The sequence below is a fragment of the Dreissena polymorpha genome, chromosome 2 (assembly GCF_020536995.1).
Source record: "Dreissena polymorpha isolate Duluth1 chromosome 2, UMN_Dpol_1.0, whole genome shotgun sequence".
NCBI lineage: Eukaryota > Metazoa > Mollusca > Bivalvia > Myida > Dreissenidae > Dreissena > Dreissena polymorpha.
Window position 1 is genome coordinate 127,256,641 of NC_068356.1, and position 17,615 is coordinate 127,274,255.

The following is a 17,615-nucleotide window of genomic DNA, read 5'->3' on the forward strand; positions in this document are numbered from 1 at the left end:
ATGTTATATTCATTTTGCTATTTTGTAACAAGTTGCGCATCCGTAAAAAATACTGAAATACCATACTGTTTTCTATTTCTATTCTGCTATATGTATTTAATTTTCGTCCGTAAGTTATTGATTGCTTCGATACAATCTCGATAACCGCATGATGTAGTGAGCCGGTAATTTACTTGTGATGTAGTACTGGTTGTATGCTGAGCAGAGCATTACACCAAACCCCTTTACCACTAAGATACGTATACTCCCGCATTTGTACTCCCTTATTAAGTTATATTTAACATTTAATTTAATACCTTTCTTACTATATTCAAGTTTTTAAGGCCTTATTTCCAACCCTTACATACTCATGAACAGCACACAGCATAAAACCTGAACAGCTTGCGAGTTACTCGCAAGCTGTTCTGGTTTTAAGTTGTTTGCACATAGCAATTTTCAATTTGCTTCTGAGTGGAAAATGTTTAATACCGGTATCACAATTTTCAGATGGCATTCCAGTGACAGTATATACACCGGAAGTGTGTCGACAGCAAGGGGCGCCTCCTACAATCTTGGTTTACTTTCATGGAGGTGGGAACGTGACGAAAGACCGGAAAACACAAGCAACCATGTCAATCCGACTGGCAACGTATCCTTCTCTTCAATTTGTTTGATTCACCAAGTTGTATTTTAATATATTTTATATAAATCAGTTATCGTACTAGAACGCCTCGAACATGTGGATAGAAACCGTTGACGCTTTTATTGATATTGAAGTACTGTTTAGTTTATGTCCCGTGTCTGTTTGTCGTTGTTATTGTGTGTTTGTGTGTATGAATGCGTCTCACGAGGTTGTTGCAATGAGGGTTTCGGCTGTATGCAGTAATACATGTACATATGAGCGGTCCTCTGTGAAAAGGGGGTTTCGTGCATGTGCGTAAAGTGTCGTCCCTGATTAGCCTGCAGTCCACACAGGGACGACACTTTGCGCTTTTATGATATTCTTCGTTTCAAGAAAGTCTCTTCCTTGCAAAAATCAAGTTTAGGCGGAAAGTTTCGTCCCTGATTAGCCTGTAATGTGGGACGACACTTAACGCACATGCATTTAACCCCATTTTCACAGAGCGCGGCTCCTTGGTATTTAACCATCGCTTTTTGTATTGTTTTATTGTTTCATTATTTATCTACATATTTAACATACAGCCGATGGTTGTTTTATCTTCTTTTTTCCTTATACATGCATGTTTGTATTTAACGAACGCTAGTTGCACTATCTTATTTTTTCCTAACATATGACCGCCATGAATATACATGTATATGCGAAAAACCCAAACGCGGTACCAATAGACACCGAATATATGTTCGTATATTCCAGAATGGTTCCATGTATACTTGTTGACGTGGAATACCGAAGGTCTCCGGAGCACAAATTTCCGGCCAGTAATGAAGACGCAAAGAGCGTAGTGGCGTGGGTGGCTGCAAATAAAGTATCGCTAGGTGGCGCTTCTTCCAGTAAAATCGGCGTTTCCGGCGATAGTAACGGCGGAAGGCTAGCTGCTGTCATGTGCTACGATCTTCCAAGAGTCGTTGATTTTGCAGTAAGACGTAAACTTTATTGTTCGATTTTAAAGGAAATTTTATTTTGTCTTAGTAGGTTTGTATTGAAACATGCAATAGCTTTCCCAATTGTACAAATTTATTTTGAGCTCACGACAGACAGACGAGCAGACGGACATACAGTTTTATTCCCACCGTAAAACAGCCAATACATATAGCCATGCAAACATGATGAACATGATAATGTGATAAAATACAACATGAGCGTATATTGCACCGTGTTTTCGTGCGCACTAATTCATTGATTACACGTATATTTATATTATTTAATTAAATTAATTAATGAATATATGACCACATTAACGTTTATTTCTAAACACCGAGATTTCTAAAATTGACAGTCCACCGACGTTTTATTTTATATCCGTTTTTCAGGTTTTATGCTGTGTGCTGTTCATGAGTATCTAAGGGTTGGAAATAAGGCCTTAAAAACTTGAATATAGTAAGAACGGTATTAAATTATATGTTAAATATAACTTTATAAGGGAGTACAAATGCGGGAGTATACGTATCTTAGTGGTAAAGGGGTTTGGTGTAATGCTCTGCTCAGCATACAACCAGTACTACATCACAAGTAAATTATCGGCTCACTACATCATGCGGTTATCGAGATTGTAGCGAAGCAATCAATAACTTACGGTTGAAAATTAAATACATATAGCAGAATAGAAATAGAAAACAGTATGGTATTTCAGTATTTTTTACGGATGCGCAACTTGTTACAAAATAGCAAAATGAATATAACATAGTATCAAAGTTGAAGGAATGTTATCAACAAAACTCCACTTACAAAATCGACAATTTAACAAAGAAAAATAATTCAACGCAACACACTTTTCAACAACAAATTTAATGTAAAAACAATGACGTATGTGTGCAAAGCCTACCCGGCACATGTTCCGAGGGTACAAATAGTTCCGTCTCTTTCCCATCAAGAGTGGCCGTCCCTGCGAACTTCGTAGCCGTGTCCACAGCGGCTTGTCTGGCTGCTTCAACGTCATCGTCGAACGCTTTAAAGTCGCCCGTGTATTTAGCTCGCAAATAATCCACAGTTTCCTTGTTAGGTTTGTAAACGTTAATAAATTCCTCCACGTTAAACGACATCGTAGTTCGATTGTTAAATTGCTTTTATGCGTTGTTTGAAAGTGTTTATTTAAGTTTTGAACACTAACATTGGCTACGTCGTGTGAATACTAGATACTAGATATATTATGTGCTAATTCATAACCCAATTTCGCTTTCCCAGATAAGCTATGTACCTTGCAAAGGTATATACCAGTTGAATGTTATCGTTTACATTCGTGATTTTCTGCGCATGCGCACTTACTTGCTTGCAAAACACTGGTTACAGCATTGTGAACACATCGGTCTTACTGACAATAACGTAGTGACGTCACCAACTATGTATAGAATGACATAAAACATGTATTAATTATGTCTTTTGTTCAGTCAATAAAACGATTAAAAAAATCCGAATATATATTTAGTACAAATGCATGTATGTAAATTAATATAATTTTATCTTTATAATTATACGAATTAGCAACAGAGTAAACGTGGTCGGAAGACTAAAAACTGACAATCCCACAAAACAAAACAATAAATTAGCCGTAGTTTTTCTGATATAAGATTTTTATAAATGATATTTCAGAAATAATAAAACAAATATAAATTTGATTATATTTATAAGCGGTGTGGATATTGTTATTGTTCGTCAGCGATCGAAAGTGTAAGAGGTGAATTAAAGGGACCGTCAACCGCGATTGACGAAAAAGAAAAGTTCTAAAATACCGTATTTTTTTTACAATAATTAGTTTATATTAATTTTAATATCACGACTGGTATATTACATTACTTGAAAAAAAATCATATTTTCAGTCTATTCGGAAATACAATTTCGCGATGTGAAATCGAAAGTGCATCGCGCAAATAGGTGACATAACGATATACACACTATAAATAATGCAAGAAGATTGATCATTATATATATAATATATATATATACAATTCACTACGCATGCACAATTCGCATTCCTGTGTTTACCACGTGACGATGATGATCAATCTACTTGCGTATTTATAGTTAACTGGTAGTTACCTGGTACCTAGCTGTGCCCAGTAAAATTTACTACCGAATATACTGAAAATATTAAAACTTAACAACTTTTTTCAAGTAATTTAATATACTAGTCCTGATATTTTAATCAATATAAACTAATAATTGTAAAAAATACGGTATTTTAGAACTTTTCTTTTTTTGTCAATCGCGGTTGACGGTCCCTTTAAAGGGGCCTTTTCACGTTTTGGTAAATTGACAAAATTTTAAAAAGTTGTTTCAGATTCGCAAATTGTTGTTTCAGTTATGATATTTGTGAGCTTACAGTAATAATGAACATTTATCATGCTCTGAAATATCCATTATATGCATCTTTTGACAATATAAAAACCTGAAAATTATAAAGCGTTGCAACGCGAAACGATTGAATAATTTGGAGAGTTCTGTTGTTGTCGTTATATTTTGTGATACTTCGAGGATCACTTATATAAAGTATAAAATACATCACTCATTGTATAAGCACGGATGGCCGAGTGGCCTAAGTGGTAGACTTTTACTCCAGGAATCCAGGGATCAGTGGTTCGAGCCCAGTTGAAGTTTACTTTTGCCTCTTTTTTTAATTGTATTGTTTAATTTTTTTACTGGAGCTTTTACGATCCTATGTTTATCAATATAAAGCATTTAATGGCAACTTCAATACATGTCAACATCTGTGAAAAGGCCCCTCTAAATTATTAAACAAAGCCCTAAAATGCGGAATACATATTTTTACAATTTTTAAATGCTGTGATAATTTTCTCATTTTTGTTCCATTGAATGAATGTTCGTTTCGTTTTCATTGAATGACAAAATTAATAAAGTTTAGCATACAAAGGAAAAAAACTTCATATTTATGCAAATCGAACTGCCTTTGCGTGTATATTGAAATCTCTTTACAAGTGATAATGAGTGATAAAAAAACAAGCATTTTATGATAAATAAATCTATATATTTAATTTATTATACCCAAGGTTTTATTTACATGGTTGTTGTGAGTTTGTTTTCATGATGGCGTTTCGTACAATAGAGTAACGTACAATCTTAACACGTAATACACGCATTTTCAAAAAGAAGAGGCCAATTATATTTACAAAATAAAAATTATGATGTTTAAAAAATAAACGTTCAATGGTCATTTTGTTGTTTTGAATAGTGTCTTGGAGTTTATTGCCAAGTATTTCCATCATGACGCCATTGGTTATTAAGATATCGCTGTTGACAAAAAAGCCGTTCAGTCTGGCATGTAAGGTTCGTTTGTCAGGATATGCTACACTAAAATGTTAAACCATCTCTCATAGACATCAGTTTGGGGAATAATACCTTCAAAATACAAGAGGTTAATAACGTTGTGAATAACAGAATTATATTAATGAAATATTTTATATTCAGCATGAAATACAGAAAACAAGTAGAGCTACCTACAACGAACTGTTTTATCAATTATTAAAAACTGAAGATTCAAATTGAAAAGGAAATAGCCCTTAACAATGATACACTTCATATATTTGAACAAAAATGGAAACACATTAAACTTTCATAAACAAGTCCAGTATGCTTTCTACCCACTTTATGTAACTCATCATTATTCATAACTATTCTGTTGTTTTTCTCTTTTTTTTAAACACCTATCACAAACAACTAAAGAAAAAAAAAATTAATCAAAAGGAAACCACAAGGTGAAAAAAGTATATATTAGCATATCTTGTGTTACATGTTTGAATATTATTGCTGCTACATAGTATCACTTTGTTTTATGATCATATACATGTATACATTTTATATTGAATAAAAAAAAGGATATGCTAAACTATAAATTGAAATAGAACCAACATATTATCAAATTAGACGAATAATATCACCAATGATGTTTATAAATATGTTTTCATAATTGATTTAGTTATTGTAAATATCGTACACTATGTTTAAACGCTACTGTAGCAATTGATATCAAGGCGCTGTAGGCACTGAAGGCATGGAGCTAGGTTTAGTGTGACGTAAAATGCATTTACGATGTTTTGTCCGAATTTCTACCTTTGTCCGAATTTATACGGATTGACCCTAGCGGTTAGTGCAGAAGCTCAGAGACTGTAAGACAAGACAATAGTTGTGTATATACTACAGTGTACATAGACGGTGGAGGACATCAAGAAACGGTTGTGGGAACGATAACCTTTTGTTAAACTCTACAGATCTGGTAGAGGTTCGTCTTCATAGGCGGTGATGATATACAACAACAACAACATGGCCGTAAAAAAACTGTTATTGTTGGCGTCAAATAAATCACTTTCAATGGCCTAAAATAGCTTTATATTACATAATTAACAGATCAGGAAAACACTCATACTTCCTTTGTAATGTGTATACAAAAGAAAATCCACTTAAGCCCAAGTCTCACTTTTGCCGGTAGAGCCCCGGTCCATCCCGGTTTGCTAACGCCGGTCGACCGGCGAGGACCGGGATGATTCGTAGAATTTTTTTAACGCAGTCACACTATTTCCCGGTGCTGCCCCGGTTGAAGCCGGTCAACAGCCCGGCAGTCCCGGTCAACCCGGACTGGCTACGGTTTATCCCGTTGAAGCCCCGGTAGACCCCCGGTTGTCGCCGGTAGTGCCCCGGTGAAAGCCGGCAGCGTCTCGGCATAGCCCCGGTTGTCGCCGGTATTGCACCGGTTGAGCCCCGGTGAAAGCCGGCAGAGCCCCGGTATATCGTAACACCGCCGGCACTCACCGTGTCTAAACCGGCATCAGACCCCGGCAGAGCTACGGCAACACCAGGTTTTACCCCGGTCGTCGCCGGTAATGCCTCGGTGGAGCCCCGGTGAATGCCGGTGGCGTTCCGGCAGAGCGCCTGTTTTCTTATATACCGTAGCTATACCGGGACTCTAACGGCATTCACCGGGGCGTTGCCGTAGCTCTGCCGGGGTCTGTATGGGCCCCGGTGGAGCTACGGTGCCGTCGCGGTTGTTCCCGGTGCCGTCCCGGTTGTTCCCGGTGCCGCGCCGGTCGTTGCCGGTCCTCCCCGGTGACTCCCGGTTCATCCCTGAGGTATTAAACATTTTAATACTTTCCCGGTGGAGCCTCGGTTTTGACTGGTTCATCCCAGTAGAGCCCCGGTTCATCCCGGTAGATCCCGGATCACGCAAAGGGGCTCCGCCGGTATCATGGTGTGACTGGGCCTTTCCCCTGATAAAGAACGGTGTACAGATTGTGTACGTTGTCTCACGTAGAACTTTTCGCGCTCGATTTGCGCGCTCGATCTGCGCAGTGAAATATCATATCCGGTAACTTCGTATATTTCCGAGAATGATCATGAATATTTGTTGTTGTTTTTTTCATTTTCTTGTTCTTGAATGTCTTGTTAACGCAAAATAAAATAACAATATCTTAAAATATGTTTATAAATACCAAATGTAATGTCTTCAAAATTGTATGAGAAAAAAAAATCTTCTTACTGTCTCCGTAGACACTCGTATCTTTTCGGCCTAGACCGTCAAGTGAGGAACTTATTCTCGCATAAATATGCAAACAATAATAATCAAAGCGCTGAAGGCACTGAAGATGTTCGCTATTGCATAATTTAACACGCAATTCATTTTTCAAAATCAATCGCAAGTTTGAAATGAACACACGCCATTCAACTTTAAAAAGTGTGTGTCATAGCGCACGGGTCGAGTTTTGTGTGCACTTTTTATCATCCTTATTATTTCATAGAAATAACTAAGACAAAATAAAAACAGCATGCTTTTTTGGAAGTTCTGAAAGCAAAGAAATAATGATGAAAATGGTAATGAGAACTTAATATAAAGAAAATTTGCAGTCACCATCATATTAAAGGAATATTTTTTCTAATATCAAATGACTATCTCACCAAGAATATAAATTCATAATGAAAGTTCCGTGTACAAAACTTTTGATTTTTGACACCATATACAAATTCAAAATATACAATAATCTTCGTATCTTGTATATGGAGGAATAAAAGTATATAAACATTGCTGTTTATGCTTTACTTGTTACCCGAGCAGTTCACACGGTGTCAACAACGCTAACATAAACATAGGTATAGAGCACTAATGCGCTTTTAGGCGAAGCTGTTTCAGTTTTCATCTTAGTGACTTTAACATAACGCCAACAGACACGCATGAATATTTTCGAATGTTTTATAAGCTGATTCGAGATACAAACTCTGAATTTTTGCTACATCACTGCGTATGTGCTCAATTCAAAGGATGTAGCACTGTTCAGTGTAAGGAATTCCGGACTACTCTCTGTATGCTCAAACGACACAAATTGTGGCCCTGTTACAATTACGCGTTACAATCCATCTCGCAGAATTTCAATTTCGCCTCCAAGATGAGAAAACAATCATTAGCGAAATAGTATAGTGTCACGATAAGAGAAAATCGTTTAATTATCATACCACAATGTTTGCCGTACTTGGTCAGCACGTCTGGAAATCATTCCTTAATGCGTCGATAGGCTGCCATTATTAACAAGTTTGCTATTTTTAATTCAATTTTGTATCAAAAAGCATTGTTTTTAAATGTGGGATTTTCAATTCGCAATTAGATTTGTAATGACCCTCGTCATGCGAAAATGGGTCTTATTCCATATGCGCCCATCATATAAATAGCCCACTCAGCTATCCCTCCTTCTGGTAAGGAGAAACATAACATATTGAGTGATTTTAAAGCGAACAGCGTCGCCTATGGCCTGACTGCGCAAGAGCACATGTTGGGTTTAACAAACGCTTGCCGAAACGCATAAGACCCATTTTCGCATGACGGCGCTATTGACGTGTGATTTAAATGTGACGAAAGAAAACTGCGTTTAAATCAAATATAAACATACGATATATTTCGATAATGAAGAAAGATACTCATAACAAGGCATATGAGGACACATATGAAGTGCTCTCCCGTAGTATATTTTTTATTTACTCACACTAATGTGTGGTTTGACAATGCTAACACACATTTCATGCGGTGAATATGCAGCTTACAAGTGAAAAACACAACACAATAGTTTAACTTTTGTTTAATTGTATTCAATTATTTAGAAAAGTAAATTGCTAACTTTATTTCAAAGTCGGCGTATACGCCGACTACATTTTTAAAATTGTTATAAATATATTTAATATAATATATTTAGTTGTTTTCGGTATTAGCGATTATAAAGCATTTTCGAGGTTGCCTATAGTATGCCTGAGTAATTGATGAACTCATATCCAACTGTCAATGTATTGAGAACTGTGAATATAAACAAGCTAAACCTTCTACTAAGCTTCTACTATTGCGTTGCTAGCACCCGTAAATACAAAAGATCGCCGCTATGTGTTGAGAACCAAGAACGCTTTCCAGAAATACCCGATGTAGTAGCTTCAACGAGGTCATTCGTATTATTATTATAAATTATTTGTTATATTCGGGTTAAGCGATTATGATTTTTTTAGTCTATCGTATCGCTGAAGTTATTGTTGAACTTATGTTCAACGTTTTATAAATTGAGAATATAAATAAGCGTCAACTTTTTCCCAAATCTCTCAATTTACGACCTGTACTACGTCATTGAGTTGTATGTGAGAGCGTAACCTATTGCGTTGTTATCGCCCGTAAACTTTCCTTTGTTTATCGACAGGCGCATCTATTAATAGCCTCATATCATGAATGCCAAAACACCCGCGAAAAAGAACCACGTGACCAAATAGGACGCTAAACGCAAATACCATGCGACTACGACTTAAATTATGTAAGAACGCTCCGCAATTCCTCTGAAGCCGGGGCCTTGTGATTGCTTTTACGTAAAGAATTGACCTCTAACTGAAGTAAGCAAAGGAAACGCAGCACCTAATTGACCCATTCCTTCTATGTGCGAAGGCAGATAGAATTTTAGTAATGTATGGTTTGCCTATTATAACACACATTATAATGCGGTAAATATGCGACTAAAAGTAAAAAACACTATAATTAAACTTTTGTTTTTAATTAAGTTATTTAGAAACCAAAATTCCAAACCTTATTTCAAAACAGCAAGACTACATTTTTTAGAGAATATTCTTGTTATATTTAAATGTTTTTTAACAGTTTCAGCGATAATGAATCATTTTTATGTTGTCTATCGTATCCCTGTAATAATTGTTGAACTCGTGGTCAACGTGTTATTAATTGAGAACTGTGAATATAAACAAGCGTAACCTTATACTAGTGCGTAATTCTCACCCGGACTCCCCTTTGTTTATCGCCAGCCTCAGATTTATGAATGAGATGAGCGAAAATACTACGTCACGCAGACGCAGCAGAAAGTGGACTATTTTAATCATTCATAAACAATCTCCTCCGCGACACGTGCAATACGATCATTGTTTTTTTTTATTCTTTTCTATAAAACACCATTCGAAACTATTGCATTTAACACGATATTAATATAATGTTTCCATTTGTGAATAAACATAATTGGAGAACTCAAACCTCTTGCATAAATTATACAACTCTTTCTTCGCGCGTAGTGTAAGCGGGAATTGGGCTAATCATACCCAGGCCGTATCGACCTGAATTTTACATCAAGCACATTAGACGGTCGCTAAAGCGACCATCTAAAAACTATGTCGTAGCCAATCCTTAGCAATTTTGCTTCAATATTATTTTTTACACGTTTTATGACACTGTCATGTTATATAGTGATGTTCTGTATTTACAAGGCGGGTTATTGAGATCTGCGAAAAACTTCTTTGATTGCGAATGAATAACCGCCAAGTGGTAAATCGGACTTTTGGGAATTCATTCATTCGTGGGTTTTGGCAGCCAGCCAATTCTGAATGTCTTAGAAATTTGTATCATTGCTATGGCCTTAGGGCTACGCCCCTAGCCAAAAAGTGTTGTTGTTTTTAACTTCGAAAATAAAACGGATTTGTTTATTATGCATCATTAATGACGTTTACATTTATATCTGTTACTCTTGTTTACTCTTTATTCATCCTTGATTGGACCCATGAGGGAATTGATGGTTAAAAAAGTTCAAGTGCTTACTCAGGCACACAGGTTTACACACATATGCTTGTCGAGTACAGGGCTTCTTAAATAACGAACCTTACTAAATTTCAGCAAGTTTGTGTAATAGATAATGAGAAATATATAACGCAAAATAAACTCTCAAATGCTTTTATTAACATCAAGTAAACTCGAATGCATTATACGCACTTGATAATTTTTAACTAAGTAGTGAATTCAATTAATAATGTTGCATGCAAGTTATGATTACGATTTCAGACATACGTGAACACTCAAAAACATATTTAAACACACATGTTGTTCATTATTGCTCATTGAACACGTTCATCAAAATAACAAACAACCGCAACATGTAGTAGGGCGATTTAAAATTCATCAAGAACATCATGCTTAATTGATGTTATCAATGTAAGGTTCGTTACAATATAACAATACAATCATTTGCGCATTGTACTTCACATAGATACGCATTATACAAGGCAAAAATACAGTGTATTTACAAATGCAATATCGGTATACTTGTAGTAGTCTACAGACGAATGTAACACAAATCTACAGTATTATACTTTTTTGTGCATCTCTTTAAAACCTTCAATTGTGACGAGATCGGAAGAACTAAGCTTAAAGCTCAGCTTTGATTTGGATTCTCCGGCTGGTATATGTTTTGCAACTGTGCAAACGATTGCTGTTCTATCAACCCATATCCTGTCCTCACTCGATGGCCACTGCAAACGACTTCTCATGTTTTTCATGAATGTAATCTCAACTTCGTTGTCATCTTCATCGAATTGTACAACTTTTCCTATATACACTTTTCTTTCATACATTGCAGCAACAAATGTACCAATTACAACATCACGTGTCTATCTATCTTTTGGGATCTCATTTTCATTTTCAGTCATGCTGGGTCCTTCAAGGATCTCATCATGTTCATTTTCATTGGTGTGATCTACATGAATCTTATTCGGATCTACATGCATGTTCTCTTGATCTTTTTTATCATGAACTACAAGTGACACCTCGGTGCACTGAGTTGACAAACAACATTCACCTTTCATGCAGGTGTCACAATAACAGCTTACATGTGATGTCATAATGGTGTTGTTTCCTTTTCCGGTCACGGCATGAACTTTCATTGTACCCTTTACTGCCTTAATTTCCTGACGATTAAATTCTTTGGCTTTTGTTTGGCACTCAACTGAAGAAACATATAAGAATTGTACGTTTCTCATTTAACACTTTTGCGACTGCTTCCAACTATAAAAGTCTTCAGCATCTTGTATGGCAACTTTTCCTGTATTGGCAGCTTCATCAGCCATACGTTTTGTTGAGCCGCCCAATCCGTCGCATGGGCCTTTACCGTGGCCGGCTTCAAAGCAATTCCAGACGGCTTTGCACCCAAATATGTTTTCATGATGTGCCACAACTCTGAGTATAGTTTTATTCCTGCACTTGACTGGCTGGACCAGTTTCTTCACTTTAGGTACAATGTTATCAATAAATGAAACCACTGTACTTGCGTTATGTCCAAGTTCGTCAGAAACTATTACTACGCTCTTGTGTTGTAACTTATCCGGCTCGGTCTTATAGTAAATCACTACAGGATGTAAGTTTACGGCGCTCTAGCTGGTTCCAATAGGCTGACTGGATTTCATTTACGCTTCGGCAGCTGTTGTTCTCTGAAAAATCCATATGTACAATCAGCTGAGTTTATTTGCTGGTACTCGTTAAATGCGTTTGTTCGTTAATTGTGTAGCAGCAAAATTGGACAATATTTTAAATTTATAATTATTAATCACTGTATGATTATACTGGCTAATATATATATATATATATATATATATATAGTTCTCCAGTATTTGGGTTTTGGTTATTATCTATTGTACGTTCATACATGAACGAAACGGTTCCGATGCATACAACAATATATTTGTTTAAGACTATCGAACAATGACAACATAATAATTTATTTTATCAGAAACGTTTAAAACGCGAGAAAAGTACAATAAATTATATATTTAATCCACATAATGATTTTCTATTAAAATATACGTGAAAAATCTGCATTTGCTAGCAGCAACAACAGATGTAAATAACGAACGAAAGTCAGTTAGTTTCTGTAGTAAATACTTAAGACAATGTGCATTGTGACACTTATCATTAAACTGGTGCTAATTAGCAAAGGCATTCTCACATGACACACACAGCTAACGTGGAACGTTTTGTGTCGTTTAAGTATTAATGGAATGTAGAATCCCCTATGGTGCGGCACGTACCATAACATTATGTGTACAAAATATCATCGTTTCATGACCATCATCATTTCAAAAAATATATTATAAAGTGATTGAATACAATGAACTATAATTACAATTATATATTCAGGTATTTGATTCACGTGTCGCGTTTGGACAAGTTTGTATTGTATGTCTGCATAGGAATTGTTATTAAGATGGTTAATGAGTTTAAAACGCCCGCTTTTTTATTCACTGATGATCCACCTAAAATCGAAGGCTTGCGACAGCGCTCTATAAGTCTATTCACACACACTGTAGTTTGCGGACAACGCCAATATTATATCTCTCGGCCTTTGGCAGGGGATAACAATGGGCATAAGTTATGTAACTTTCATATCTTATACTAATCAACGAAATTATAGTATATGAAATATTATGTGTTTTGATATCCCATAGAGATGGGACTGCAGAAATAAGTCTATAGACTCATTGATTGTTCCACTGCACGGAAATCTTTAGTAAAAGGCGAAAGATTTATTCGTGACTGTAGTGAAACCAGAGTTAACTTACATGTAATAGTTCAAGATTTTATATTGCCTTCTTATTTCAGTAGACAGTTTACATTACGGTTATTTGAAGCAGAAGTATGTTTTCATCATTTCATTCTTCAGGAAAATATACTGCATATAAAAAAGGAAAAAAATGAATTCAATATCATTTTAGAAATAAATTACTTACTTTTCTTAATTATTGGTAATATGTACACTTGAAAATCAGGTAAAAAGACAAATTTAATCAATTTGTCGGTATCTATTTTTAGAAGAAATGTGCAGCAACTCTGGCTTCTTCCTGTCAAGGGAAATCACTGTAACACTTGACAGATACGAGCACGAGGTTTAATTTTAAAGCAAGATAAAGATTGCTTAATATATTTGTCTTCCTTGTTTGTCTAAAATGTGTTTTAATAATCAGATAACTCCTACCTCATTTACCGCATAGCAGTAAATAAAATGTAAATGTTCTAGATGGAAGCCAATAGATAAAGGTGTAAGTGTTCATGTACCACTGTGCTTCTTTGAGAAAATGGGACTTAATGCGTGCGTGCAATGTGTTGTACCAGATAAGCCTGTGCAGTGTTACAGACAACAAATCCTGCTTTTATGGCGTTTCTTTAAGTAAACAAGCCTCTTTTAAAGAAAATCCTGTTTATGCGGAAACTAGCGTCCCTGATTATCCTATGCGATTTGAACAGGCTAATTGTGACGATAACTGAATTACAATTATGCATTTAGCCCAGATTTCCCTGAGCCCAGATCATCACTGCAGTTCATACCCAGCTGTGATGCAGCTCCTATCAATGCATACTTTCCAGGATCTAGCCACAACTACAGCAGAAAGGAAGAACAATTTGCCTCATTCTGGGAAACCTAGGCTTCATGCATGTGCATACAGTGTCCTCCCAGGTAAGCCTGTGGAGTCGGCACAGGCTGATTAGGGACGACACTCGTTTTTTTATGAAATTTTTCCTTTAAAGGAAGTCTCTTCTACACGATTATCCAGTTTAGCCAGTTCGTCCTTGATCAGCCTGTGCAAATTTCAAAGGCTAATCTGCGACGACACTAAAGGCACATGCATAAAGCCCGTTTTTTTCTAAAACAAGGCTCATACCATGTTTATCACAGAAGATATTCCAAAAATTCACACAATCCATGTGTTTAGGGCCGCACTGACGACAAGGGCTGCATCGATGACAATGGCTGCCCTGATGAAAAGACCTGCACTAATGACAAAGAATGCACTGACATGGGCTGCAATGACGACGCCACGGGCTTCGCAGACGACAAACAAAGGCTGCGCATATGACAAAGGCTGCGCATATGACAAAGGCTGCGCATATGACAAAGGCTGCGCATATGACAAAGGCTGCGTAGATGACAACGGTTGCGCAGCTGACAAAGGTTGCGCAGATGACAAAGGCTGCACAGATGACAAGGGCTGCGCAGATGACACGAGCTGCGCAGATAACAAAGGCTGGGCAGATGACAAAGGCTGGGCAGATGACACAGGCTGGGCAGATAAAAAAGGCTGGGCAGATGATACAAGCTGTGCAGATAACAAAGGCTGGGCAGATGACAAAGATGACACATGCTATGCAGATAACAAAGGTTGGGCAGATGACAAAGGCTGCGCATATAACAAAGGCTGGGCAATTCACAGGCTGCGCAGATAACAAAGGCTGTGCAGATAACAAAGGCTGCGCAGATAACAAAGGCTGTGCAGATAACAAAGGCTGGGCAGATGACACAGGCTGGGCAGATATAAAGGCTGGACAGATGACACAGGCCGGGCAGATAACAAAGGCTGGGCAGATAACAAAGGCTGGGCAGATGACACGAGCTGCGCACATAAGAAAGGCTGGGCAGATGACATAGGCTGGGCAGATGACACAGGCTGGGCAGATAACAAAGGCTGGGCAGATAACAAAGGCTGGGCAGATAACAAAGGCTGTGCAGATGGCACAGGCTGGGCAGATGACAAAGGCTGCGCAGATAACAAAGGCTGGGCAGATAACAAAGGCTGGGAAGATGACAGAGGCTGGACAAATAACAATGGCTGGGAAGATGACACAAGCTGCGCAGATGACACAGGCTGCAAAGATAACAAAGTGTGGGCAGATGACCGGGCTGCGCAGATAACAAAGGCTGAGCAGATGACAAAAGCTGTGCAGATAACAAAGGCTGGGCAGATAACAAAGGCTGGGAAGATGACACAGGCTGTGCAGATAACAAAGGCTGGGAAGATGACACAGGCTGTGCAGATAACAAAGGCTGCACAGATAACAAAGGCTGCGCAGATAACAAAGGCTGGGCAGATGACACAGGTTGGGAAGATAACAAAGGCTGCACATATAACAAAGGCTGGGCAGATAACAAAGGCTGGGCAGATTGCACAGGCTGGGCAGATGACAAAGGCTGAGCAGATGACACAGGCTGTGCAAATAACAAAGGCTGGGCAGATTACAAAGGCTGCGCAGATATCAAAGGCTGGGCAGATGACACAGGCTGCAAATATAACAAAGGCTGGGAAGATATTAAAGGCTGGGCAGATGACAAAGGCTGGACAGATGACACAGGTTGGGCAGATGACAAAGGCTGTACAGATAACAAAGGCTGGGCAGATGACACAGGTTTGTCAGATGACAAAGGCTGCGCAGATAACAAGGGCTGCACAGATAACAAAGGCTGTGCAGATGACACAGGCTGGGCAGATAACAAAGGCTGCGCAGATAACAAAGGCTGGGCAGATAACAAAGCCTGGGCAGATGACACAGGCTGTGCAGATAACAAAGGCTGGGCAGATGACAAAGGCTGTGCAGATATCAAAGGCTGGGCAGTTGACACAGGCTGCAAAGATATGACAAGGGCTGCGCAGATGCCAAGGGCTGCGCAGATGCCATGGGTCTCACAGATGACAATGGCTGCGCAAATGACAAGGGCTGCAAATATGATATTGGCTGCACATTTGACAAGGTCTGCACTGACGACAACAGTTGCACAGATGCCGAGGGCTGCATTGACGACCATGGATGCACAAATGACAAGGGCTGCACAGATGACAATGGCTGCAATCATGACAAGGGCTGCAATCATGCCAAAAACCTCACTGATGAAAATGGCTGCACCGATGACAAGGGCTGCACAAATGACAAGGGCCTAACTTATGACAGGGTATGTGCAGATGACAAGGGCTGCAATGATGATGCCAATGGGCTTGAGGATTGCACGATACTGAGTGATGACATGAACCACTCTGATGAAAAGAACCTGCAGCCATTTAAGGAAGACGCCAATAGTGGCTTTACAAAGAAGAAGACGTCCGGCACAAGATGTCAAATCCTAAAAAGAATCCGTGTAGTATTAAGACGATTATGTTGCATTCATAAAATTAAAGACTAACTCGAAAAAATTGTTTGTGCAGTTTTGTTATTCAATTAAAATAAAGTTTGATAAACATAATTATCTTCATAATATGTCTGATATAATTTAATTGACCAAATATGAATTTTATGCAACCACGTAAGAGAATTTGCATGAACCGCAGGAACACAGGTTTGTGCCTTCTAAATACAATTCATGTTATAAGTCTGCGATGTTAAAATACAAAAATTAACACAGCTTTACCAACAGCCTATTACCGTCGTAACAAGAAACCGTCGGAGACGGGTGATGCTTCCCAAAGTTGTTGTTTTTTTGTCACAATATTGCACTATATATTCAGATAAAAGGAAACGTCTTGAGGGGCATAACTTTGTACAAAATAATACGATGGATGGTTTAGCAACTTAATAATTTCAAAGGACCATAACTCTCTAAATAAATCATCTAACCAGAACCCACAAACAACATGCGCATCTCCTCAAGGTAGTTAAGCTTCCCATAAAGCTTCATTGAATTCCAGTCAGTACAGTAGTTGGGGGGACAAGAATTGCACTATATGTACAGTTAATGGAAAATTTCAAAGGGCCATAACTCTGTAAAAAATCATCAGACCAGAACCTGCTGATAATATGCACATCTCCTATTGGTAGTGAAGCTTCCCATAAAGTTTCATTGAATTCAGGTCATTAGTTGCTGAGAAATGGCCCGGACAAAAATTGTGCACGGACGGACAGACAGACAGA

General features: G+C 37.9%; 1 protein-coding gene and 1 non-coding gene across 20 annotated transcripts in view; both read right to left on the bottom strand.

Annotated features, from left to right (window-relative positions):
• Positions 1 to 2,917, bottom strand: part of LOC127868937 (esterase LipI-like) — a 187,757-nt gene extending 184,840 nt beyond the window's left edge. For 4 of the 19 annotated variants that reach the window (XM_052411145.1, XM_052411137.1, XM_052411136.1 and 1 more), the window contains exon 1: positions 2,484 to 2,910. In XM_052411145.1, the coding sequence (XP_052267105.1) occupies positions 2,484 to 2,700 (217 nt within the window). In that variant the 5' untranslated portion in view covers positions 2,701 to 2,910. Of the gene's footprint in view, positions 1 to 2,483 lie in introns of all 19 variants that reach the window. The other 15 variants (XM_052411142.1, XM_052411147.1, XM_052411148.1 and 12 more) reach the window with 7 other exon arrangements.
• A 10,464-nt stretch (positions 2,918 to 13,381) lies between these two features.
• Positions 13,382 to 13,498, bottom strand: LOC127870523 (U5 spliceosomal RNA). Its single transcript, XR_008044870.1, has one exon. It is a non-coding gene; the product is annotated as a U5 spliceosomal RNA (small nuclear RNA).
• Between the last annotated feature and the right edge of the window lie 4,117 nt (positions 13,499 to 17,615).